This window comes from Coregonus clupeaformis, chromosome 39 (assembly GCF_020615455.1).
Source record: "Coregonus clupeaformis isolate EN_2021a chromosome 39, ASM2061545v1, whole genome shotgun sequence".
Classification (NCBI taxonomy): domain Eukaryota; kingdom Metazoa; phylum Chordata; class Actinopteri; order Salmoniformes; family Salmonidae; genus Coregonus; species Coregonus clupeaformis.
In genome coordinates, this window is record NC_059230.1 from 13,027,581 (window position 1) to 13,055,189 (window position 27,609).

The following is a 27,609-nucleotide window of genomic DNA, read 5'->3' on the forward strand; positions in this document are numbered from 1 at the left end:
GTTCTGGGCTCTTTGTTATATTGCTGTAGAGGTTTGCAAAGTGATTTCTCCACATATCCCCATTTTGGATAGCCAATTCCTCATGATGAGGTTTGTTTTATTTATTCCAATTCTCCCAGAAGTGGTTTGATTCTATGGATTCCTCAATCACATCCAGCTGATTTCTAATGTGCTGTTCCTTTTTTGTTCTTAGGGTGTGTTTGTTTTGCTTCAGTGTTTCCCCATATTGAAGGCGTATGTTTTTGTTGTCTGGGTCTCTGTGTTTTTGATTAGATATATTTCTCAATGACCTTCTTAGATTTTTGCAATCATTATCAAACCATTTGTCATGATCTATTCTTTTTAGTTTTATCTTATGTTTCTTTAGATTAGCCAAGGAGGCTAATTTGTCAAATCTCTCTCTCTCTCTCTCTCTCTCTCTCTCTCACATGCCCCTCTCTCTCTCACATGCCCCTCTCTCTCTCACATGCCCCTCTCTCTCTCACATGCCCCTCTCTCTCGATCATGCCTCTCTCTCGATCATGCCTCTCTCTCGATCATGCCTCTCTCTCGATCATGCCTCTCTCTCTCTCTCTCTCTCATGCCCTCTCTCTCTCTCTCATGCCTCTCTCTCTCTCTCATGCCCCTCTCTCTCTCTCATGCCTCTCTCATGCCTCTCTCTCTCTCATGCCTCTCTCTCTCTCTCATGCCTCTCTCTCAAGCCCCTCTCTCTCTCTCAGGCTTCTATCCCTCATGCCTCTCTCTCTCGTTGTATTGTGGGTAGCAGCTCCATCTTTAGACTTGGAGGAAGAAAACTAATATTTTCAAAGCACAACCACGAACCCTTAGGGTGTACACTAAGTGTTGTACAGCCTAAGTGTACGCCACTTTGTTGGAGAGTGTACCTATTTTTATTTTCCGGGGGAAACAATTAAATATTCTTAAGCCACGGATGAGTCTGTTAATTTGCTAATGAAGAGTCTCCATTTGCCCACAAACTAACAACCGCTTTGTACTTTGGGAGTTTCTTGTCTCTTGGCTTTTAAATTACAATGCAGAACTCTGCCAAGCAGAGAGGCCTAATGATGTAAAGGAGTCTCATTTCATAGTGCAATGTGTTTCTAGGCTTTCATTTATCTTGAATTGGATTATGAAGAAAAAACGGACTTGTGTGTAGCTTTCTTTGTTTCTACTACCCTGCCATTCAATTGAATAGGGCCTTGAAAAAGCACCTATTCTATTAATGAAATGGGTCATGTTTTCACATGCAGATGATTGGACTACCTTTCAAAAACATTTATTTAGACTGATCCCAGGGTCAGTGTTAGAATGCTAAACACAGCTCTCAGAAATAAAACCTCTGGATATATTCAATTCGACAGGGACATTGAAGAGGTGAGGTTGGATCTGTTTTGGAGCACTTCTACAGTACCGAAGGCATATTTGTATGATTATTTGTATGATTTGTATTCATGCCGCTATTCTTACTAATGTCCTCCCTTTTTGGAATGCTAATAGCTTTGTGCAGATTTGATTAGCCTGGGGTTCAGTGAATACCAAGAGACATAGCATTTGGGCTATGTTTAGGAGTCTAACCCTGCCCAAGGCATCAGTGGAAGTCAGACATCTGTTTATAGTCTGCTGGGTTCTCGTTCGATCCACTTCTTTCCTCTGATATTTTATACAGAACCGCTGCTGGATTCAAAGTCTGGAACTGCGTCCCAAATGGCACCCTATGACCAAGGCTTGTAGGGCTCTGGTTAAAAGTTGTGTACTATGAAAGGAATAGGGTGCCATTTGGGACGCAAACAAAGTTTGGACGTAGCGAGATGAGGCCGTCGCCCTGGCGCCCTCCCACGCATTATAAATAGACGCATTAGGGGGAGACTGCGGTGTCCGAGGCACAGGGCCTCACATGATTTACATGCCCATCGCTTGCAATCATTGCCTCTGTGTTTATTAGCAGAACCAATTACACCGGCTTAATTGGCCTTTCTTTGAGAACCCTGATCCTGTGTGGACAGTGAGTTGAGAGTAGAGAAGCACTCACTCTCTCCCTCTCGGTTACCCTCTTTCTCCAAATGAGAAGAGCTACGGCCACAGTAAGAAAAAGTTAGGTCTGTCAATGTCTCTCTCGCTCTCAATCACGGTCTCTCTCTCTCTCTCCCTCGCTCTCTCTCCCTCGCTTTCTCCATCTCTCTTCCAGCCTCTCACTATTTCACTCACTCACCCTTTCTCTCGTCTCTCTCACTGCGTCTTCCTGTTAATGAGAAGAACCAGGGACAAGCGCCAGACGGAATTCTGGGATGCCTGACAGGTTGATCTTCATTTAAATTCCCCGTCGCCACCTTGACAACGAGGGATGACAGGCACATCGCTCATGCCTAATTTGCGTAATAAAGATGAATAACACTTTGTTAAAAATGTATACATATTCCAATAGTCACTCCCACAAAGGGTACGACTGTGGCAAGTTTTGTGCTGCTTCGCTTGTGAGATTGTTATAGTATACATCCTAACTGACTATGCATTTCAGTCAGGAAATAGTGACATTATAGTAAAGGATAGGATAGAGGAGTGGAATCGTCTACATATCGATTGAAGCAGAATGGTACTGAGCTGTAGTTAATAACCAAAACATCAGCCCACGGTCGTCTTTTATTGCACTCGAAAAAGCTAAACGTTGCAAAAAAAATGCACCTGATCTCTCTACCTCACTCTCTCTACCTCTCCCCCACAAAAAAATTTAACCACCCGTTCTCCATCCATAACCACAAAGTGCCATTTGGTTAATGGGCTTTTGCCAGTCTGGAGTGGATCATAAGTGTTATTGCCGGCATGCTTCAGGCTCCTGCGAGTTTCAGCGAGTGCATTTTGACATCTGATGCAATTCATAAACAGGGAGAAAGCTGCTACTAGTACTACTACTGCTGTAGTCCCAATAATCATCTCTTCTATATCTGAGATTCCATTATAGATTTAAACACAGAAGGGGAATGAGATAGACCCCCTCTGGGGCTAAAGAAAATGGCAGAATTGTGGGCCATAATTGTGTAGTGGGTGTATTGGCCACCATTGTGAACTCAATGCAGTAGGTAGGAAAGTACTCTAAGACCGCTGCTTTCAACTGTGGTTCTTAGGTTTGTAGTGTCTACTGCTATTCCTCTTTACCTGGAGCGAATGGAAGATTTGACATTAATTGACCAATTACATTCTTCTGAGCAGAGACAAAGAATACCTGTGGAGCACAGTGGTCCTAGAGGATGGGAGGATGGGCGTAGTATCCACTTGGTCTAAGGGGTTTCCATTGATGCAAAGTGAACAAGTGTGAATTGCCAAGCGTGAATTGTGTGTGTGTGTGTGTGTGTGTGTGTGTGTGTGTGTGTGTGTGTGTGTGTGTGTATCTATGAGTTGATCCCCTTGGGGCCCCTTACCTTCTGGGTGATTACATTGACCCATGGTGACGTACAGTTGCTAAGGTTGGGCCCTTGAGGGTCCCAGTATCCTTCGGGCCCCATACACAAATACATGGCAACGCCTGTGGAAGAAAACAACACTCAGAGTTAGAGGCAATAGAGCAAAACACAGGGATTCATACCTCAAAGCTATCACTGGAAATCAATGCAATGCTACCAACGGCGAGACGCGTGCTTCGAAACAACTTTATTCTTGCAACAGCCTTGTTACACAGTGGCAAGAAAAAGTATGTGAACCCTTTGGAATTACCTGGATTTCTGCATAAATTGGTCATAAAATTTGATCTGACTTTCATCTAAGTCACAAGAATAGACAAACACAGTGTGCTTAAACTAATATCACACTAATTATTGTATTTTTCTTGAATACATCATTTAAACATTCACAGTGTAGGTTGGAAAAAGTATGCAAACCCCTAGGCTAATGACTTCTCCAAAAGCTAATTGGAGTCAGGAGCCAGCTAACCTGGAGTCCAATCAATGAGACGAGATTGGAGATGTTGGTTAGAGCTGCCCTGCCCTATAAGAAACACTCACAAAATGTGAGTTTGCTATTCACAAGAAGCATTGCCTGATGTGAACCATGCCTCGAACAAAAGAGATCTCAGAAGACCTAAGATTAAGAATTGTTGACTTGCATAAAGCTGGAAAGGGTTACAAAAGTATCTCTAAAAGACTTGATGTTCATCAGTCCACGGTAAGACAAATTGTCTATAAACGGAGAAAGTTCAGCAGTGTTGCTACTTACCCTAGGAGTGGCCTTCCTGCAAAGATGAATGCAAGAGCACAGCGCAGAATGATCAATGAGGTTAAGAACAATCCTAGAGTGTCAGCTAAAGACTTTCAGAAATCTCTGTAACATGCTAACATGTCTGTTGACGAGTCTACGATACGTAAAACACCAAACAAGAATGGTGTTCATGGGAGGACACCACGGAAGAAGCCACTGCTGTCCAAAAACAACATTGCTGCATGTCTGAAGTTCGCAAAAGAGCACATGGATGTTCGACAGCGCTACTGGCAAAATATTCTGTGTACAGATTGAACTAAAGTTTCACTATGTGTGGAGAAAAAAAGCCACAGCACACCAACATCAAAACCTCATCCCAACTGTAAAGTATGGTGGAGGGAGCATCATGGTTTGGGGTTGCTTTGCTGCCTCAGGGCCTGGAGAGCTTGCTATCATCGACAGAAAAATGAATTCCCAACTTTATCAAGGCATTTTGCAGGAGAATGTAAGGCTATCTGTCCGGCAATTGAACAAAATCAAATCAAAACAGAAGTTGGGTGATGCAACAGGACAACAACCCAAAACACAGAAGTAAATCAACAACAGAATGGCTTCAACAGAAGAAAATATGCCTTCTGGAGTGTCCCAGTCAGAGTCCTGACCTCAACTCAATTGTGATGCTGTGGCATGATCTCAAGAGAGCGGATCACACCAGACATCCCAAGAATATTGCTGAACTGAAACAGTTTTGTAAAGAGGAATGTTCCAAAATTCCTCCTGAACATTGTGCAGGTCTGATCCACAACTACAGAAAACGTTTGGTTGAGGTTACTGCTGCCAAAGGAGGGTTAACCAGTTAACAAATCCAAGGGTTCACATACTTTTCCCACCCTGCACTGTGAATGTTTACACAGTGTGTTCAATAAAGATGAAAACATATAATTGTCTATTGTTGTGACTTAGATGAGGATCTGACCAATTTATGCAGAAATCCAGGTAATTCCAAAGGGTTCACATTCTTTTTCTTGCCACTGTATTTAACTTCATGCCTCGTCCTTTTACAATCTGTTGGTGTTTGTCTGTGTGAATGTGTCACTACTATTCATTCCGAATCAAACTACCATGTCCTTAAAACCAATTCCCCTTAAAGTGGAACTGACAGCATTTTAGCTACTTTGCAGATATGAAACAGACAATGATAATATCAGTCAAAAATATCAAATTCACAGTTTGTGCTACAAAACCAACTTTATAAGACGATTTGAAAGGAGGTTCTATTTGACAAAAAAATGCTTGACGTAGAGTAAGGCATTGTTGGCAGAATAGACGGATGCCGTTCAATGCATGATTAATATAATTCATTGATAAAATATTGGTAGTTCAACAAATATTGCTATCAGGTTGTAAATCACAGCTGGCCTGGTACATTGTTTGCTTCCTCCAGCCTTTGGGTTGCATCGTTTCAGTTTCAATTACTCAATATTTCGGACAGAAACGGACTAATGTAACTAAGGCTGGGAATGCCAATACAATCAAACTAGCAAGGGCAATGATCACAAGTCAGTCATAACATGGCTAACAGGCTAGCTTATCTATTTAGGTAGCTATTTATTTAGCAAGAAAAACACGGAGCCTAACGTTAGCTAGCTAGCTGCCGGGAGGATGTTGTCATTGGACGAGTGGGTGAGTGGCCGACTTTTTCCCCCCCCATATTGTTTTTCTGTGGCTACAGCTAGAGATGCAGGTGTCATTTGGTTAGCTAGCAAGAAATTACAAAAATTACTTTGCTAGCTAGCTATGCTGAACTTGAACGACTGTTATCCACAGTTAGCGTATCTCTTAGTTGTCAATCAAATGTATTTGGCATCGGTCAAATGCGCGGGCAGGCAGGCAAGTTCCCATTCAGTTGTCAAAACGTGAGCTGGGACAAGCACGTATTGGCAGGCAAGCTGCAGAAGGGCGAGCAGGATACTATTCCCTATCGTTTATCAGTGCAATTTTGATGGCCAACTACAAGCTGAACAAGTTTGAGAAGGTTTATCTGCTGTTCCCTCGTTAGACTTTAGCTCATCTCGCTCTGGCTAACATTAGTTGTACATCTTGTTGTCGATGATGTGCATAGGCAACTGAGGGAGAGATGGTTTCATGATCAATAGAACTGTAAAGTTCCCAAATGTAAGAGGACTCCCGTGGTATTTACATATTTGCAGAAATCCATTCAGGTGTATTTTGTGGCTTTTGGCGAATGCTTTCTAATGATCTGAAGTCACGCTGTAAACACACAGTCCAGTTCAAAGTGGCAAATGGCTTATTTCCATATAGGCCTACTGTAGCTCTGTTTGGCTATGGCGCACCAGTCTGTATAGACTCCAGTCCTGTACAAGACAGATGTTTTTATTAGGTTTTATTTACTGCAGTGTCTATTAATTGCCCAAACGCACAGCTGCTTTCCCATTCTATATTGCTATAGAATTTTCAAATGTCTTACTCTACGTCATTCCCATACATTCTATGAATGTATGAAAACGTGAAAATGACCATATCTAAGTGCTCGCTTGTCAGAAAATAAAAAAGAAATAAAGATTTCATATTTCTAAAATGCCACTTTAATAATAAGATACAACAAATAAATATAATTGGGGATATGACAAAGGAATATAATCTACTGGTTTCATCTCCACATGTTAAATGAAGTCATTTATTTTTGTGGTAGCACTTCAGGGCCTACAGAGGTATCCTGGATAGTGTGTGTATCTAGTAATTAAGAGTTGAAGCACCTCTTCATGTGTTAAACGGGTGAGACAGTTGAACTCCATGCAAAAATACACCAAACGGTGTTCCAATTAAGTCAGATATCCTGGAGTTCGTTTCGAAAGGTCAATTAATGGTGCCTGAGGGAGATGACTGCTACTGACGGGGATGTGGAGTGACGTGAGTGTTTGTCTTTTGGGCCACACAGGGCCTCTGAAACCAGGCCAAAAATGGGACTGCGCCCCCATCAGTGCTTATACTTACTCTGTGTATAAACTGGGATTGTGTCTTTATCAACTCATCAATGACACTATCAGCCGGCCTAAAACAGTACATATCAGTGTTCCAAATGGCACCCTATTCCTTACATAGTGCACTACTTTTAACAATAATCCTATAGGCCAGGTCAAAAGTAGTACACTATAAAGGGAATAGGGTGCCATTTGGGATGCATCGCATGGTAAAGGGATACATCACATGGTGAAGGGATACAGATAGAGGAAAATGGGTTCAAAATGTAGGATGCAATTGTGTATTTTTATAAACTATCAACTTCATGACTCTGTCAAGGAAAAATGCAGATCTTAGATTGGTACACGTCTATTGGATAGAGAGAGGGAGGAGGAGACAGACTGATAACATTAACTGATGTGAACTTTTGACTGACATATAATTTCCTTCTAGTCCTCCTTGGACTGCCTTACGTTTGATGAGAGAGAGGAATATGGGAAAAAGATGGTGCGATAAAGATGGAGTGAGAATGAATGAAAGAGTGAGTGAGAAAGAAAGAGAGACAGAGAAAAAGAGAAAGATGGAGAGAGAGAGGGAAGGAGAGAGATATTGATGGAGCGAGAGTAAGAGAGAGACGGTAGGGATTTGAGGAAACTCAAAGCCGTCCTCTGCTTCGGCAAAGTCGTCTGAAGTGTGGCGGGCTTTAAAGAGAGACGCGCAGAGGGGCGGTGGTTGTGTGTCCTTCATCTTGCCATACGCCGGCGCCGTACAAGAGGCCTCATCGTTGGGATGGTGTCGCCAGTTAATGAGGACAAGGCGACGAGAGACAAGACGGTCCCCACCCCTGGTCACAACATTTCTGGGCTCGTATTCAAAAAGTGTCTTAAGTGCTGATCTAGGATCAGGTACCCCATGTCCATACAATCTTATTAATTATGATCTAAACAGCAAAAATGACCCTATATCAGCACTTTCACTCACAACGCAAATCTTAAAATACATTGATACTGTTTCTAACGGCAACAATTACGTTTATCTTCCATCTCTCCTTGGTTTCACTACATGACCAAAAGTATGTGGACACTTGCTCGTTGAACATCTCATTGCAAAATCATGGGCATTAATATGGTGTTGGTCCCCCCTTCGCTGCTATAACTGCCTCCACTCTTCTGAGAAGGCTTTCCACTAGATGTTGGAACATTGCTGCGGGGACTTGCTTCCATTCAGCCACAAGAGCACTAGTGAGGTCGGGCACCTATGTTGGGCGATTAGGCATGGCTCGCAGTCGGCGTTTCAATTCATTCCAAAGGTGTTCGATGGGGTTGAGGTCTGGGCTCTGTGGAGGCCAGTCAAGTTCTTCCAACCCGATCTCGATAAAGCAGTTCTGTGTGGACCTCGCTTTGTTCACGAGGGCATTGTCATCCTGAAACAGGAAAGGGCCTTCCCCAAACTGTTGCCACAAAGTTGAAAGCACAGAATTGTCTAGAATGTCATTGTATGCTGTAGCGTTAAGATTTCCCTTCACTGGAACTAAGGGGCCCAGCCCGAACCATGAAAAACAGCCCCAGACCATTATTACTCCTCCACCAAACTTTACAGTTGGCTCTATGCATTGGGGCAGGTAGCATTCTCCTGGCATCCGCCAAACCCAGATTTGTCTGTCGGACTGCCAGATGGTGAAGAGTCATTCATCTAGAGAACGTGTTTCCATTGCTCCAGAGTCCAATGGCGGCAAGCTTTACACCACTCCAGCCGACGCTTGGCATTGCACATGGTGATCTTAGTTCTTGTGCTGACGTTGCTTCCAGCGGCAGTTTGCAACCGAGGACAGACGATTTTTACGCGCTATGCGCTTCAGCACTCGGCGGGCCCATTCTGTGAGCTTGTGTGGCTCCTAGATGTTTCCAATTCACAATAACAGCACTTAGTTGACCAGGGCATGCTCTAGCAGGGCAGACATTTCACAAACTGACTTGTTGGAAAGGTGGCATCCTATGACGGTGCCATGTTGAAAGTCACTGAGCTCTTCAGTAAGGCCATTCTACTGCTAATGTTTGTCTATGGAGATTTCTTGGCTGAGTGCTCGATTTTATACACCTGTCAGAAACAGGTGTGGCTGAAATAGCTGAATCCACTAATTTGAAGGGGTGTCCACATACTTTTGTATATATAGTGTATACAGTCTGATTACTATTCACTTCAAAACCATTTCCCTCAATAGAGGCGCTTGATCTCCTATGGATCTTAATATGTTGGTATCCATTCCTTTTGGCCTGTGACAATTGCTACCAGTTGGCGAAGGAGGAGAGGAAGAAACGAGTGAAGTGGTGCCTTACGAACACAAAGTGCCTGGCCCTCGTTAAAGAGCACACACACAACTGTGTTTAGTGTTAATTAATTAGGCTAATTGTTTCCTGGGAGTGAAGAAGTGGAGGGGAGGATTCCGCCTCTTGGTTCCATATGTGTTGCTATCTTTAGCTTCTCCTCTCTCAGCGAGTTAAGTCAAGGGGGGAGGGGGCGAATACATACAAACAAAACAACAAACCTGTAATTAACATTCGGCCGTGCCAAACATCACACTTCAATATGCCGTACAGAGTTGAGAAAAGCAACGCCAGAATGTGTTTAATGACAGATTTTGGTTGGAAAACTGAATGGATTATTTGAGTTAATTACATGACTTAATTCAGAAATTCAGCCCCAGTGAGAAAGATCCGATTTAAGGGCAAAGCTTGTTCTTTTCCGATCAGCTCCATTCCTGAGGGGGGCCAATTCAGGAGCCTGCAGAAAATTCTGGTTTGTCTGAGGGCCATGGCTGTCAATGGTCATCATTATGTATAATTTCAATATTTTCTTGTGTTCAATATTATTATTTCTTGTGTGTTTTTGTTCTACCTTATGTTATTTTTAGTATTACATTGACATTGATTACTGCATTGTTGGGTTTGGAGCTTGCAAGAAAGCAATTTCACTGCACTTGTGGGTTCGATTCCTGCAGTGATCAGTAATGTATTTTTGTGATACTTCAGACATTCCATACATTGCATGTGCTTTAAGACACTGTTTGAACTCACACCAACATATGTTACACATACAACATTTAAACCAACATATTTGTTGCACAGGTAAGGACATTTATCACAGAGAGTGATTTGCTATATTTGGCTACTACGACATTACCATAGTGTAGGCCTATGGTTGGCATACTTTTACCAGGGCCCAGTGAATATTCAATTTCAGACGCAGGGGAACCACAGACTTATGTAGAACAAACCCATTACCTATTGTTCCAGTCGGGCATGGTTGCCTGGCCACCAATCCCTGTCTGGTCTTGGGCCAGGTCACATCCGACATGATCATGGGATTACAGTACTCAATGCTGATGTTGGGGAGCTTGGAGGACGGGGACGACTTTGTGTTGCCCTCTGGGATATTGCCCTCTGCTGGCGGAAATGGCGGCGGCAGGGTAGTCGAGGTGGGTCGCGGTCGCTGGGCAACGGGGGTCGTCGCCGAAACCCTGGTGGTCGTCGTGGTGCTGGTTGTTGACGTGGTCGTCGTGGAAACCGTAGTCGGTCGAGTTGTAGTCCGAGTTGTCGTGGTATCCATAAATACAATCACTGATGAAGACGATTCTGCAAGAGGAGGGAAGAAAGAGAGAAAGCGTAAAATAAAAAGCCCTGTCTTTCTGAGAAATAATGTAGCATTCTAAATGGAATAGGGATAGAGGGATAGAGAAAGAGAGAGAAAAAAGAGATTTCTTTAGTTCTTCAGTCACAGTTAATTTATCTCAAGAGGCAAATTTATTTCAGGCCTGGTTGCAAAAATACTCAGAGGTGTTCCATAGCCCCCCTTCCCCTGTCAGTTTAAGAGGAGATAGTTCAAACTGGATGAATTGGATCTGGCAGGTGTGGCTTGGATGTGCAGGCTCGGTTTCTGCAGAAGAGCTGGCAGACTCCCGCAGCTAGGCAAACGCACACAGGCATCCATTTCCAGCTATATTTTGTGTGTGTGTGTACGAAGTTAATAACAGTATTGTAGCTGTATGAAATTCTGGGTGGGAAGGAAGACAATGGTGACGTATAGGATATTGTTTTTCTTTGTCTTCCCACAGATACACATTAAAGATTCTCTCTTATGATCTTGTTTCCCTAAGGTATTGGGTAAAGGGCTTACACACACACCATCGCCCCTAACTATCACACACGCATAAACACCCATAATAAGGGCCCAAAATTAATTTAGCAACGAGCATGAATGTGTGGTCTAGGATCAGCCGCAAAGAAGCCGGGGAGAGATCGGGCAGGGCTCATAACACTCTAGCAAACAGTAGGATAGTGAGTGGGCAGGCAAATCAATGAGACAACACACACACACACAGAGGGCAACACACAAACACACATAAAGTGGAAGGGGGGGGGATTCTATAATGGGAAAACAGTTGATTCTCTAACGCCACAGTGGCCATTATCTTTTGTCTTAGTGTAACCCAGTATAATAGGAGGTAGCACCATAGAGAAACCTAGCTCCCTGGAGAATGGAGGTTAGGCCCCTTAGCCACTGTGATGCAGCAATCCATTCCAAATGCAATCATGAAGCAGACGTTTGCTTTTCAAATAGTTAAGTGCAGCTTAAGTGACAAGTATGGTGGATGATAATCCCATTTTAACATAATGCAGGATTAAAACATTGGTCTTTGTTAGAGTGTTACAAAAACAATACATCGACCATGTGTGGGTCTGTAGATTTAATATTGTTTTAAGTGAGGCAGTCAGTGGAGGTTGGTGTATTGAGGAAGAGGAGGATGGTTCGCTATTATTTGCGTAAAAATGTAAAAAGCACATTAAAAAATCCTCCTTGGTATAACACTATACCCCTGTCTGTTATAGGCTAGTACTATAGCAAAACACATGACTGCAGCACACAAACATCATCTGTTGAGCTTGAGTTATTAACTTACTGAGACCCCCGGAGGTATACCTACCTGTGGTAAAACACATTCAAGGAAATTCAACAGCAAACAAAAACGTTTAAAATACGTTTTTTTTATGTTTTATACTTTAGAAGGATCCAGGCTTTATTCTCTCCAACAAATAGTGTTTTTAAGATCCCTAGGTATCTGTACATTGTTGTGGAGCCTACATTGCCTTAACAAGCATCCTATTTAAGTGAAATAACAGAGGTAAATAGGCACTGTTTTCCTTCAGTTGTAATGAACATTTCATGATGTGCTTTTGCCTGCTCACAAAACATTTTTGCACATCATAGTTAACTACAGTATATACAGCCATTGTTGATAACACACAAATATGCATGCAAGCGTGTAATTCATACACAGGTTACACACACACATGCATGCACGCACACACGTGCATGCGAACACGCCACACACACACACACACACACACACACACACATCAGCCCTAATGTGTCATACAACTCTCCTTATTCAGGCCAATCAAAAGTGAATGAATGCAGAAATAGGTCTTTAACGTTTTCCCTGCATCAAAGACGTCGCCATCTGCAATGACAGTAACACATTAACATTAATCTGTGCTACAATGCATAACGACTCCTTGCCTCCTTCTGCAGAAATGATCATATGGACTGATGGAGGTGAAAATATCACCGAGTACATCTTTCCATTAACTTATTCATGATGCTTTTGATTTATTCATCCATTTTGGGGCGGATAGCGATGAGTATCTCTCCTGTCACACACTAACCGAGGCCGGTTTTAATTTCCCTTGAAACGCATTGTGATGGACCTCTCTTGGGCTGAGGGTCTATGGTGGTGTCCCAAATGGCACCCTATTCCCTACGTAGTGCACTACTTTTGACCCGAGCAAGGTGCGCAGAGTGGCCAATTAGGATAATGATAAAAGATCGGGCCATGATTGGCATCATGCAGGGCGGCCATTTTTAATTCCCTGGGACCTTGTTAAGTCAGTATTTGTATACAGTATCATGCTATACTGTTCTCATTTCTTATGTTACAGGCCAATTACTTCATATTTCAGCGATGTATTTTCGAAGAGGAAGTAGGCAATCGTGACCTTAAACCATGACCCCAAACCTGGAACAATGTTCACCAATGAACACACCCTCAAAAAATAGCCTTTTCAAGTTGCACAATAGTTATCGAACATCAAATAGACCTAATGCTCTTGCGATGTCAAAGCATTGCTCCAAGTTTCTGATTCTACAACCTCAGAGATTGGGTCTTTTTAAAGAGAATACCTTAGGTTGTGTTCTTTCCCCTAGTTATAGGGAAATACTGAAAACAAAGTCACTACAGTAGATTGTGTGAGAGTCAGCAATTATGGTTCAAATTAAAAACCAGAACAGCACAGAGGAGTGAGTGACACAAATAAAGTAAGGGCTATATGATAACCAGTACACTTTTAAAAGATAAACTGCTTGGCTATTCTAAATAACAATGTTGTTAGGGATATGTTTTGTTCTAAAAACCTGTTCTCACAGTCTCCCATAAGAGGCAGAGGAGGTCTGAGAAATAAAGAAAGCTTGACTATGTCCTTGAGCAAAGTTGTGTATTTTGCATGAAGCGATTACAAAAGGACAAACGGGTCAGTAGACACTCATGTTTTGGAAAAGTCTTGTCTCACCACCACCACAAAGACATTTTTTGTTGTGCTCTGTCGGTTCCTAATTTTATCTTGGAGCAACAAACAGGGTTCAGGGTTCAAGTTCAGTGGCTATGTGAATAGAAACTTTGTATTCACTTTGTATTCTTAGAGGGCGTCATCCTTAACCTTATATGGTAGTCTTAAATGCCTAAAACGTTCTGCTTGGTAGCTCATTGTTGTGGCTTATTGTTGTGGCTCGTGTAGAGGGAACAAAGAATCCAAAAATGGCCTTGGAGATATGATTGTTGTGCAGGGCTTGAGTGACCTATTTAGTTTTGCTTCGTCAGTTTAGTGTTCCTATTTCAAGCTTCACTAGGGTCAGTAAAACCTCCCAATTGTGGGATTCCATCACTTGGAGGAGAAAAATATTTTGCTAAATGACTCCTAGAGATATTTCTTTAGAAAGGAATACTAAGCACATCCAGCAAACTTCCGCAGGTGCAGAGTACACATTGTCAGAGGAAGGAGTGAAAGAGAAAATAAGCACAGGACTAAATATTTTTGGACTTCTCTCAAGGTTTAGTGGTCAAATTGCAGCCAAATTCGTCGAAAGGTTGCCAATAATCTTTAGCAGTAATCAAATAGAGTACAGTTTTTCTTCCTTTTTCTATAAGAGATGTACTGTACTTATGACCATCATTGAACCACAGTTAAAAATAGAAACCCCCTCCATCATCATCACTTCTAATGTCAGAGGTCAATTGTTAACTTCAGCCATATATGATCTCAAATCCATAACTTGAAAACCCCAAAATTATTTCATTCATAAAAATTTAAAAAAGCACAATCCCTTCGTCACCACATTTACAGTATGAGTCAAAAGTTTGGACACACCTACTCATTCAAGGGTTTTTCTTTATTTTTACTATTTTCTACATTGTAGAATAATAGTGAAGACATCAAAACCTTGTTAAAAGTTAATTTGTGGAAATTCTTTCCTTCTTAATGCATTTGAGCCAATCAGTAGTGTTGTGACAAGGGTGGGGTGATATACAGAAGATAGCCCTATTTGGTAAAAGACCAAGTCCATATTATGGCAAGAACAGCTCAAATAAGCAAAGAGAAACGACAGTCCATCATTACTTTAAGATATAAAGGTCAGTCAATACGGAACATTTCAATAACTTTTAATGTTTCTTCAAGTGCAGTCGCAAAAACCATCAAGAGCTATGATGAAACTGGCTCTCACGAAGACCACCACAGGAAGGAAAGACCCAGAGTTACCTCTGCTGCAGAGGATAAGTTCATTCAAGGTAACTGCACCTCAGATTGCAGCCCAAATAAATGCTTCACAGAGGTCAAGTAAAAGACACATCTCAACATCAACTGTTCAGAGGGGACTGTGTGAATCAGGCCTTCATGGTCGAATTGCTGCAAAGAAACCACTAATAAAGGACACCAATAATAAGAAGACTTACTCTGGCCAAGAAACACGAGCAATGGACATTAGACTTAGATCTGTCCTTTGGTCTGATGAGTCCAAATCTGAGATTTTTGATTCCAACCGCCGTGTCTTTGTGAGACGCAGAGTAGGTGAACGGATGATCTCCGCATGTGTGGTTCCAACCGTGAAGCATGGAGGAAGTGGTGTGAGGGTGCTTTGCAGGTGACACAGTCTGTGATTAATTTAGAATTCAAGGCACACTTAACCAGCACGGCTACCACAGCATTCTGCAGCGATACGCCATCCCATCTGGTTTGCGCTTAGTGGGACTATCATTTGTTTTTCAACAGGACAATTACGCAACACACCTCCAGGCTGTGTAAGGGCTATTTTACCAAGAAGGAGAGTGATGGGGTGCTGCATCAGATGACCTGGCCTCCACAATCCCCCGACCTCAACCCAATTGAGATGGTTTGGGATGAGTTGGACCGCAGAGTGAAGGAAAAGCAGCCAACAAGTGCTCAGCATATGTGGGAACTCCTTCAAGACTGTTGGAAAAGCATTCCTCATGAAGCTGGTTGAGAGAATGCCAAGAGTGTGCAAAGCTGTCATCAAGCAAAGGGTGGCTACTTTGAAGAATCTAAAATCTAAAATATATTTTGATTTGTTTAACACTTTTTGGCTACTACATGATTCCATATGTGTTATTTCATAGTTGTGATGTCTTCACTATTATTCTACAATGTAGAAAATAGTAAAAAAAATAAAGAAAAACCCTTGAATGAGTAGGTGTCCAAACTTTTGACTGGTACTGTACATGCTGCAGACTTCTTACCTTATCTTTAACTCTGCACTGTTGGAAAAGGACCCGTAAGTAAGGATTTCAATGTCAGTCTACACCTGTTGTTTACGAAGCATGTGACATATAAAATTAGATTTTATTTACGTAACATCGCTCCCTTGCAACACGCCATGACACCTGCTGATGTTTCAACCTCCGACAGAGCTGTGTGCTTCATTTCAAAGCAGTCCTTCCTGGATAATTAGTCTTCCTCCTTTTTCTCCCCAGGCTTTACAGCAGTTACAATTACATAAACCTTCCACTCGGTTTCAGGAACGGGCCCATTATTTTGAAATGAATTTGCTTTTAATGACATCATTTTCATGCGAATAACGCCGGTCTAGCTGCCTCAAAGACTTAACAGATAGGTGAGATCAAAAGAAGAGAACTAGGCTTTGGGGGAAGGAGAGTGACTCACAGGATAGGGAATTTGTCAGTGTAAGGTTCAACTGAATTATACATCATTGTTAATATTTGAACTGTGTTCACACCTTTCTGCTTGGCTACGTCTGTTGGGGGTACGTCTTGAAACTTAAACTTCCACTGGGATTCACCTCAATCAAAAAGGAAGACAATTGTATAGATGACAAAGTGCAAAGTGCAAATTATGTCATAATACCACTTTGACTAAGAAAGACAGTGGTGATTAATTGATTGAATTGTTGAAGCTTTTATCATTATATCATTGGTTGAATTAGTTTTTCATTAACTACATATTACGTTATACATGATTATCATACTACCGAAGTGAATGTTAGCTCGTCAAAACACTGTACCATTATCAACCAACTAACCCAATTATACTGTATCCATGACAACACCCATTCATACCAATCTAACAGCGGTCAATGATACACAACTCAAAACTATTTTCGCTGTCTCAATCCATCCATTCTCTATAATGATAACTCATTATTATGAGTTATCATTATAGATAACTGTCTCAATCCCCCCCCCCCACCCCAATGCTGTGCATGTAGTGGAGTGGGTAGGTAAATGATGATGAAACTCCTGTAGTTTAATGGGCATTTTGTGGCAGGACCACAAATCTGTCAGTGGGGTCCAGTGGTAAATGATGCATGGAGACATCCGGTAATACCCTGATATCATCTGACATCATGATGGTGGCCATTGTTTGGAAAGTCATTCCTCATCCGGCTGGACCCCACTCGGCTCCCCGAGACTACAGAGGGCAGCTGTGGCGGTCACTGCGAGAAGGCCATGTGCACTGGTAAGGGGGCGCATCCTCTCACTCACTCAGCTTCTTCAATGCGCATACACAAATGGACTTGATAGTGTACACACACACACATACAAATTGAGCTACATGGATGTTCTCGAGCACACCTGCGCACACGCACACACACAGAAAGAAGCACACATACAGTAGTACAACCAATGACAACAGGGCCCCGTGAAGCCTGAAATGAGGGACGCTGAGAGCTCACTCTCAGGGCCAGAGTCAGTCGGGCTTCTGTAAACCTGCACTGTCTAAATAACCATGGAGAGGTTGAAAGCAGGGAGGGAAGGAGGGGAGTGACGGGGGGGAAGAGGGGTAGGAGGACAGTGTCTCGCTCCCGGTCAAAAAGCCTAGAGTCTGGATTTTGAACACTGGCAGCCGACAAAGCCGGGGCTGATTGGATAATACAAAGCGTCTCAGTGACAACTTCAACACTGCTGTTACCAGGGGGATTCTTCAGAGGAAAGCACAGTGGCCCAGATCCACTCCATTGATAACTCAAAAGGAGAAGGAGAAGACAAAAAAATAAAGAAAAAGGGGTTGTTAATATTCCTTAAGAGTCTATCGACGAACCCGTGCATCAATCTAAGTAACATAATGAAAAAATCCCCATCAAAATCTGTCAATTTAAACTAGAGCTATCCACTGCATCCGCCTGTCGCCCTTCCTCATCTGTGGTGGAAAGTGGCCGAGCTACAGTGGTGTTTGTCAGACCATGAGACATCCCGAAAATCGGTCTTCTCATCAAAACGTCTATCGATTAGTCTCTGCTTCTCTTCTACGCAGAATGTTGTTGTTGTTTCATTTCTGCATGTGTCAGGGGAGATGGATGGGGTGGTAGTCTGAAGTGAAGAATCACCTGGCATTCCCTGGAACCGCACAGATGAGCTGTGTATGATTTCTGGATCAAGGTACAGCCCGATGTAGATGATGAATGACTCCTCTGGTTGACGAAGGAAAAACGTGCACCACGTGATGCATGAATGGGACCACAAAGCCCAGGAAGTGTAACTGCTGTGTTGCAGCAGCTTACAGGGATCCTAATAAAATACTAAATAGTAGAATAGAATGTTTATGCTATGTGTCAAAAGGTTGATATAGCAACTCGCCTGCTGGCCGTGGCGAGAACTAAGCAGGTTTGCCGTTCAAATAGATAACATGATGTTTACTACCCGTGAGGCAAAGCTCAGGCACTTGGATACATTTGAAAGCTGTGCAGGACACAGCATGGATAGGGGAATAACAAGGGACCACATCATCTGAAGTTGGTTGTACACTGTATTTGAGTACAGCATGAGCAATACAGCATTCAAAGCCTAGCAAAGAACTAGAAAGCAAGCGACACTGCCATGCGGCAAATATCAAGCTATATTCCTAACAGGTTTCCATTGTGTTTCCACTCCCTTGGTTTGGAGCAAGCCTGTGTCCATAGGACAAATACACTGCATTTGTAATCCTAAACCCTGGACACAGTCTTGTCGGTGACTCACCCTGGAAATGATTAGCCTACCTCGTAGGGAGTACGGCAGGTGTGTAATAAGTATTTAGGCCATGTCGCCAAGCTGACAAGATCAGAGAGGCATAAAACAGCATGAAAAATAGTAAGACAACAATGCATTCATGAATGCATTCCAATAATTTAGACGTAGAGCAAATAATAGCACACTTAAGCAGGTAGCAAACACACACACACAAAGAGAGGTCAAAGGGCGAAATGTTGTGTCCAAAGTAACCCGCTGGTTAACAAGGCAGAGCAACAGTTGCTCTGTCAGTCTGCATATACCTGTTAGCCATTCTTATTCAATTAAGCAAATCTCCGTTACTACTGACAGGGAAAAGACTGGCAGGCCTTGCCGAAAACATGCCAGCCTCAGTATGAAGGTCGATGCCAATGTCTCAGGCACCTTCTGGCACACGCTGGAAATCTGCCCCGGCCAGATGGCAACATGTGGCAAGATTACAGAAGGCATGTCAGACAGTGGAGGGTATTGGTGATGCCAACTGTGCCGCCTGTGCCACCGAACCCGTCATCCGCAGATGGCTTGAGATGACAGAAGAATGGCAGAGGTTTGCGACCCAAGTGGGATATCCGGAGATCAACGGTTGTTGCAGTGTACCAACAAAGCAGTCACATTGGGAGGGATCATTGACTATAGGGATACATATTAATTTAGAGACATAATACTGGACAACCATCAACTAAGAGTGTCTGCTAAATTACCTAAATGTAATTAATAAGGCATAGCCAGTTCAGAAGGGAAACCTGAGTGTGGTGGCGTCAGCTGATTGCGTCAGCGGATATTGCACCAATTGGATTCACACTAATTACATGTGGTCTATGTAAGTTGACCAGTTCTACACATGCTTCCTCAATGCCAGATGTCAAGCGCTCGCATGTGCTGGTGTCTCTTGCTGCCGTGTTGCTGTAACTAGCTGTTCCTTCCTTTTCTGATATCTCACCACCACCCCAGCCCCCACCTGGGTTCTGTGTTCCTTCCTTCAGGGGATTTGATATGTGCTCACTGCCTGTAGTTATATTATCATCTTCATATGATGCTTCGCTCTGCCGGTGAGCTACCCTGAAGGAGCAGAGCCACCAACACCAAGACATGCATTGTTATCTTTCCAATAAATGGTTAAACATACATGTGGTGTTTTCTTTCTGAAATGCCCTAACTAAACATGTCCTCCTTTATAAAAACACCTTGATAAATATGGACGATTCCACGCCAGCTGAAAATACTTTTGCTCTCTCAGATTGTTCTGGCAATTTTCACATAGAAACGTCATTGGGAGGAAGGATGTTTGAAATGCTTTTTACATTCATATTACAAACCATTTCTGAGAAAATTATGATGAAAGGCCCTTTTTAGACCTATACATGCCTCTTGTAAGACAGCTATGAGCTCTCTCCTCACATGCACACACGCACAGACACCTCCCCCTGCCACCCACATACACCAAGCAGGCAGCAGGCACCAGTAGCAGGTGTCTGAGGCGGGGCAAATTCTCTCAAGTGACTGCCTGCACTAAGTAGCCTTGGGGACTTTCTTCCTCCTCCGCTCACTGTGGCAGAAATTAGTATTAGTAAGGTCAGCCTGAACGTCCAGACTCAATCTATTCTATTCCTCTTTCATGAGCTTTAGATATTTCAAATCTGTATGTTAACGTCTAGTTCCATGTCTGCTATTTCAAACCTACACCTATGAAAGTAACGGTCTACATATCCATGGAAATTCACATGAACATTCAAGTGTTCCCATGTTACAGTATATTGACCATTCTGGATCTGCTTTTTCTCCAACTATTTGTATTTAGCCTTGGTGACGTGGGCTTACAAATAAACTGTCAGAATAACAGGCCTTCCTCTTTCTTCCACTTTTTAATTTCCTCATTAATTTTTTACCCTGCTACATTGTAAAGAAGACCGTTTCAATTAATTGTATTTGCGCTTGCACGCACTCTATTGAATTTGATTGAAAGAATATGCCAGGAGAGGGCAAGGAGATGTGGGCTTTTAATGTTGTCTGCTTGGAACATTTGTAGAAAACTCTTGTATTTCGTTTTTTCAATCAAATTCAGTAAATACAATTATCAATAAGTGTTGTCATAGAAACAAGCATTGAATGAAGATGTGTCCTCTATCCTCGATGTGTTCTCTGGAGAGATTTAAGTATCAGTTCTATAAGAGCAATTATGCTCTTGTAAAAAATTGTTGACAATCATCCCATTGCCTTGCCTACAGACATACAAATGATGTCCCCTTAGCAATTATTATTTTCAATTTGTACAGTTTCATTCTCAAGTATGAAACAAGGAACATGATGAAATATGTCTGGCTGCAACATTTCTGCAATATATTTATACCATTTCCACAACATTAGATGAAATAAACATCAGTCATAAAACATACTGTATATACAGTATCCACAGCTCTTTTCATCATCTTATGTAGCTTTCATACATCGACCAATCAGAATCCATGCAAACCAATGCATCACCGTTCAGCATGACAAGACTATGCATCAAACCACCTCCATGATTCAATCACACCACAAAAGGAAAAACCACACCATTTCAAAAATGCATTCCCAGAATCCCATGCAAAACACCTGTGCCCATATTTGCGTGGCATGGCGTGCTGAGCCAAGACCCAGCTTTGGGCATGGACATGACTCCCCTGCTACGTTGCCCATTTCCCATGCTCCATTGCCATAGCAGCTCATGCATCGCATGCCTATGGGGATGGGGGAGGTGGTGGCACAGGTGGTATCGAGCCTCTGTGCGGGAATCTTACTAAACATCACATTAACCCCTTCATCAGTGGTCTGGTCAAGGAGAGAGCATAACCTGTGTATTTCACCTTCATACATACATTATGCCTTTGATCATTGTGTCTTGGTTCGCTGCAGTAAGGTACAGGTGAGGTTGACATATTTGACTAGTGGAGATACAGTATAAGCTACATCAATGGTGTTGAGCAACAGCTGTAGCCAAGACATTTCATGGAATGCTACAGTCCTATAGGTTTTATTTAAGTGATAATGCCAGAGAAGCCAGTGTTTGGAGGATATATTGGCACGGTGCTGTTGTATATCATCCAAACACCGGCTTCGAGTGTATTATCACTTTTATACAACGGGTTATCAACATATTCAAACAATGATTGACATATTTTCATTAATTTATTTTCATTAATTTATTAATACTATTTCATCTTTCCACAAGATATAGTCAAGCCGGCTGGTCGTTCTATTGGTTCGGTTGCTAGAGACGCGACCCAGTAGTTCAGTCTTTTTGTTCAGTCTTTTTGTTCAGTATCTATGGACATGACCCAGTCGTTCGTTCTCAATGTTCCATTGCCATACTGGCTGGCAACGTTGTTATCCCTTGCTTGCTAGCTAGCCAACTACGGCTAACTTACAGTAACGTCACAAAGTGACAGAATAACAGCAAAGTAGCATTTGCATTGTTCAAGCTGTTTTCTAGTGACATTTATTTGGATACATCCATAACAATGAGCTAATGAGGTGCGATTTTGCCTGGCATAGAAAATGTGCTCACTCGTCAGGACACTGTTGTTCAGAGGAGCTAGCCATTTCAAACTGAAGCTGGAAAGACGGCAAACTAGCTGTACTTCATTTCGTTTGACCTTTTTTCAATTGACATTTCTTTGTATATATCCATAAAAATGATGCCAGCTGATTCATGATTTTGACTGGCTTAGGAACGCTGCCTGTCTGTCTCGTTCCGACTCCTGACCCCTACACGTTCATTACTATGGGACAGCTGGAGATCATATTTGAATATTGAAACAACGTTGAAAATGTCGGAGAGACAGACAGCAAGGTTAATACAAATCTCTGCTGTTGAAAACTAAATGTTAGTCTAAAAGAAATGTGAGATAATGTCTAGATGCTTTTTATAGTGGAGATCAAGTTTATAGCTTGCCTGGCTCGGCTGATGAGACAGTGGATTGCACAGTCAGATGGAACAGAGTAAATAGGTATTTTAACGTCATAGATTTAGCCGGTGGTAACTTGTGGAATCGACACCGGCTGGAATGCACTTTTAACCAATCAGCATTCAGGATTAGACCCACCCGTTGTATAAAGCAAATCAACTGAATCCATTCCAGATACAGTACCGAAACTAGAATGATAGGTAACCCATAATATCAACTCATAACATTCATCCATTACAATCACTTTGATGAAGACGTTTCTTGCCTAATCCTTAATGAAATGAGATATGCAATCTCCCCATCTGAAAATACATTAAAAGTCAAATCCGAAACCAAATAGTACACGTCAATCCATCTATCGACCGATCTATAGTGCGGCAATCGACTCAATCATTCACTCCAGATCAGTCCGTTTATCTGGTGCTGTTTGTCTCAGACACTCTCTACTTTATCTATCAGTTTACTGGATCCATCAACTGTGTCTGTCTCTCAATCTCTCGCGCCTCCTTGCTCGCCTGTTTGGAGGTCAGCCCATTCCGCACCAAGGGATCCTGAACTGATACTCCCTGGAGAAGGAAAGGTTCACTACTGAGAGAGAGAGAGAGAGAGAGAGAGAGAGAGAGAGAGAGAGAGAGAGAGAGAGAGAGAGAGAGAGAGAGAGAGAGAGAGAGAGAGAGAGAGAGAGAGAGAGACAGACACACAGACTAGAAAGACTAGACAGACAGACCAGACAGACAGAGAAATAGAGACAGAGAGAGACAGAGAGAGAGAGTGAGAGCGAGAGAGACAGAGAGATAAAGAGAGAGAGAGTGAGAGCGAGAGAGACAGAGAGAGACAGAGAGACAAAGAGAGAGACAGAGAGACAAAGAGAGACACAGAGAGACAGAGAGACACAGAGAGAGAGAAAGAAAGAGAGAGAGAGAGAGACAGAGAGAGAAAGACAGAGGCAGAGAGACAGAGAGCGAGAGAGAGCGAGAGAGACAGAGAGAGTGAGAGAGACAGAGAGAGCGGGAGAGAGCGAGAGAGAGAGAGAGAACGAGAGAGCGAGAGAACGAGAGAGCGAGAGAGCGAGAGAGCGACAGAGAACAAGAGAGTGCGAGGGAGAGTGCGAGGGAGAGCGCGAGAGAGAGCGCGAGAGAGAGAGAGAGCGAGAGAGAGCGCGAGAGAGAGTGCGAGAGAGATTGCGAGAGAGAGAGAGCGAGCGAGAGAATGAGAGCGAGCGAGAGCGAGCGAGAGAGAGAGACAGAGAGAGAGAGAGAGACAGAGAGAGAGAGAGAGACAGAGAGAGAGAGAGACAGAGAGAGAGAGAGAGACAGCGAGAGACAGAGAGCGAGAGACAGAGAGCGAGACAGAGAGCGAGACAGAGAGCGAGACAGAGAGCGAGACAGAGAGCGAGACAGCGCGAGGGAGAGCACGAGAGAGAGCACGAGAGAGAGCGAGAGAGAGAGAGAGCATGAGAGAGAGTGTGAGAGAGAGCGCGAGAGAGAGAAGCTGAAATTTTCACTCGTGACATTTTAAACTAGGCTGTTGATGAGCCAGCGCAAAGAATTATCTCGCCGTGTCAAAACAATTTTGGGTAGGCTTGACTACTACTTTTAAAGAAGCAATATCGGATGGAATAAATGTAACTTTCTTAAAAAGAGTTATGGCAAGTTTAATCAGAGCAGTCATCTCTGTCTTTACAAAGGTGACTGGTACTGTATAAAAGAGAGAGACACCGACTGAGAGCAGACTGAAAAGACAAATAACTCTTGTAGTTCTGTTCACATCTTTTGTCATAAAATGATATAGAAAATAATGTAATATCTAATATAGCTCAGAAACTAGGGATAACAACTGCCCTGAAATACGATCCCTGTGAGAAGAAAGAACAACCCAATCACGTGACGGCAAACAATTAGTTTTTTTCCCCCCTTTCAAATGCAAAGTTTTTTTTCTCCGACCCGACAATAGTTGAAACGTCTTGTAAAACAACAATGTGACTGCAGTTATTACATTTTCCCACAGCTGGTGTGTAGTTGTTTTCTTGGTTTTTCTCTTATTTGAGGGGTTTAATTCAATGGCATAAGGAAGATGACACATTGAGGCATCATATTCCATAGCTAATTATCACCAACCCACACACTCTCGATGGTGCTAAATTCCAACGTATAACGATACATATACTTCGTTTGAATTTACTCTGCTCTATACTTTCCAATTTAAAAAAAAACACCAATCATACTGTCAAACAATCTAGGAAAAAGTTTCAAGTTACTTGCAGGTTCGCATTTCGTTGAATGGTGTATACCATGTGTATTCTGTACATACGACTAATAAAAACTTGAAACTTGTTCCTAAATTGGTTGACACTATAATTGATGGGCTCATAGGCAATAATATGAAAATTATGTTAAATGTTACACATATTGCAACACTGAAATGTGATCAAATGAATACTTTTTTAACAGTGTTTTACTGGCTAAAAGCAAAGGATTGGTGTGCTCTTTGAGAACATTTTCATGACAATAAACCATACGTCTATCTACCACTACTTTGTATCCTTTTCTCTCTCGCTCTCCTCCAACACTACTCACTCTGCCCCTACTCAGATGGTAATGCGCCATCGCAACCTTTGCTCTCTCTCTCCCGCTACTCTCTCCTCTTCCATCCTATCATCTCTTCCCTCTGCTCAATCCTTCTCCCTCCAATCTCCTGATTCTGCCTCCTCAACCCTCCTCTCCTCCCTATCTGCATCCTTTGACTCTCTATGTCCCCTATCCTCCCGGCCAGCTCGGTCCTCCCCTCCTGCTCCATGGCTTGACGACGCATTGCGAGCTCACAGAACAGGGTTCCGGGCAGCCGAGCGGAAATGGAGGAAAACTAGACTCCCTGCGGACCTGGCATCTTTTCACTCCCTCCTCTCTACATTTTCTTCCTCTGTTTCTGCTGCTAAAGCCACTTTCTACCACTCTAAATTCCAAGCATCTGCCTCTAACCCTAGGAAGCTCTTTGACACCTTCTCCTCCCTGCTGAATCCTCCTCCCCCCTCCCTCTCTGTGGATGACTTCGTCAACCATTTTGAAAAGAAGGTTGACGACATCCGATCCTCGTTTGTTAAGTCAAATGATACTGCTGGTCCTGCTCACACTGCCCTACCCTATGCTTTGACTTCTTTCTCCCCTCTCTCTCCAGATGAAATCTTGCGACTTGTGACGGCCGGCCGCCCATCAACCTGCCCGCTTGACCCTATCCCCTCCTCTCTTCTCCAGACCATTTCCGGAGACCTTCTCCCTTACCTCACCTCGCTCATCAACTCATCCTTGACCGCTGGCTATGTCCCTTCCGTCTTCAAGAGAGCGAGAGTTGCACCCCTTCTCAAAAAACCTACACTCGATCCCTCCGATGTCAACAACTACAGACCAGTATCCCTTCTTTCTTTTCTCTCCAAAACTCTTGAGCGTGCCGTCTTTAGCCAACTCTCTTGCTATCTCTCTCAGAATGACCTTCTTGATCCAAACCAGTCAGGTTTCAGGACTGGTCATTCAACTGAGACTGCTCTTCTCTGTGTCACGGAGGCTCTCCGCACTGCTAAAGCCAACTCTCTCTCCTCTGCTCTCGTCCTTCTAGACCTATCTGCTGCCTTTGATACTGCGAACCATCAGATCCTCCTCTCCACCCTCTCCGAGTTGGGCATCTCCGGCGCGGCTCACTCTTGGATTGCGTCCTACCTGACAGGTCGCTCCTACTAGGTGGTGTGGCGAGAATCTGTCTCCGCACCACGTGCTCTCACCACTGGTGTCCCTCAGGGCTCAGTTCTAGGCCCTCTCCTATTCTCGCTATACACCAAGTCACTTGGCTCTGTCATATCCTCACATGGCCTCTCCTATCATTGCTATGCAGACGACACACAATCAATCTTCTCCTTTCCCCCTTCTGATAACCAGGTGGCGAATCGCATCTCTGCATGTCTGGCAGACATATCAGTGTGGATGACGGATCACCACCTCAAGCTGAACCTCGGCAAGACGGAGCTGCTCTTCCTCCCGGGGAAGGACTGCCCGTTCCATGATCTCGCCATCACGGTTGAAAACTCCGTTGTATACTCCTCCCAGAGTGCAAAGAGCCTTGGCGTGACCCTGGACAACACCTTGTCGTTCTCCACTAACATCAAGGCGGTGACCCGATCCTGTAGGTTCATGCTCTACAACATTCGCAGAGTACGACCATGCCTTACACAGGAAGCGGTACAGGTCCTAATCCAGGCACTTGTCATCTCCCGTCTGGATTACTGCAACTCGCTGTTGGCTGGGCTCCCTGCCTGTGCCATTAAACCCCTACAACTCATCCAGAACGCCGCAGCCCGTCTGGTGTTCAACCTTCCCAAGTTCTCTCACGTCACCCCACTCCTCCGCACACTCCACTGGCTTCCAGTTGAAGCTCGCATCTGCTACAAGACCATGGTGCTTGCCTACGTAGCTGTGAGGGGAACGGCACCTCCGTACCTTCAGGCTCTGATCAGTCCCTACACCCAAACGAGGTCATTGCGTTCATCCACCTCTGGCCTGCTGGCCCCCCTACCTCTGCGGAAGCACAGTTCCCGCTCAGCCCAGTCAAAGCTATTCGCTGCTCTGGCACCCCAATGGTGGAACAAGCTCCCTCACAATGCCAGGACAGCGGAGTCACTCACCACCTTCCGGAGATGCTTGAAACCCCACCTCTTTAAGGAATACATGGGATAGGATAAAGTAATCCTTCTACCCCCCCTTACCCCACCCCCAAAAAATAATAATAATAATTGTAAAGTGGTTGTCCCACTGGCTATCATAAGGTGAATGCACCAATTTGTAAGTCGCTCTGGATAAGAGCGTCTGCTAAATGACGAAAATG

At 43.4% G+C, this 27,609-nt stretch overlaps 1 protein-coding gene across 10 annotated transcripts in view; it reads right to left on the reverse strand.

The window, feature by feature from the left end:
• LOC121554692 (adhesion G protein-coupled receptor L3) overlaps nt 1-27,609 on the reverse strand; it is a 318,628-nt gene that overhangs the window by 116,596 nt on the left and 174,423 nt on the right. For all 10 annotated transcript variants that reach the window (XM_045211912.1, XM_041868385.2, XM_041868384.2 and 7 more), the window contains 2 exons: nt 10,449-10,799; nt 3,414-3,517 (listed from right to left, as the gene is read on the reverse strand). In XM_045211912.1, the coding sequence (XP_045067847.1) occupies nt 3,414-3,517; nt 10,449-10,799 (455 nt within the window). The remainder of the gene's footprint in view (nt 1-3,413; nt 3,518-10,448; nt 10,800-27,609) is intronic.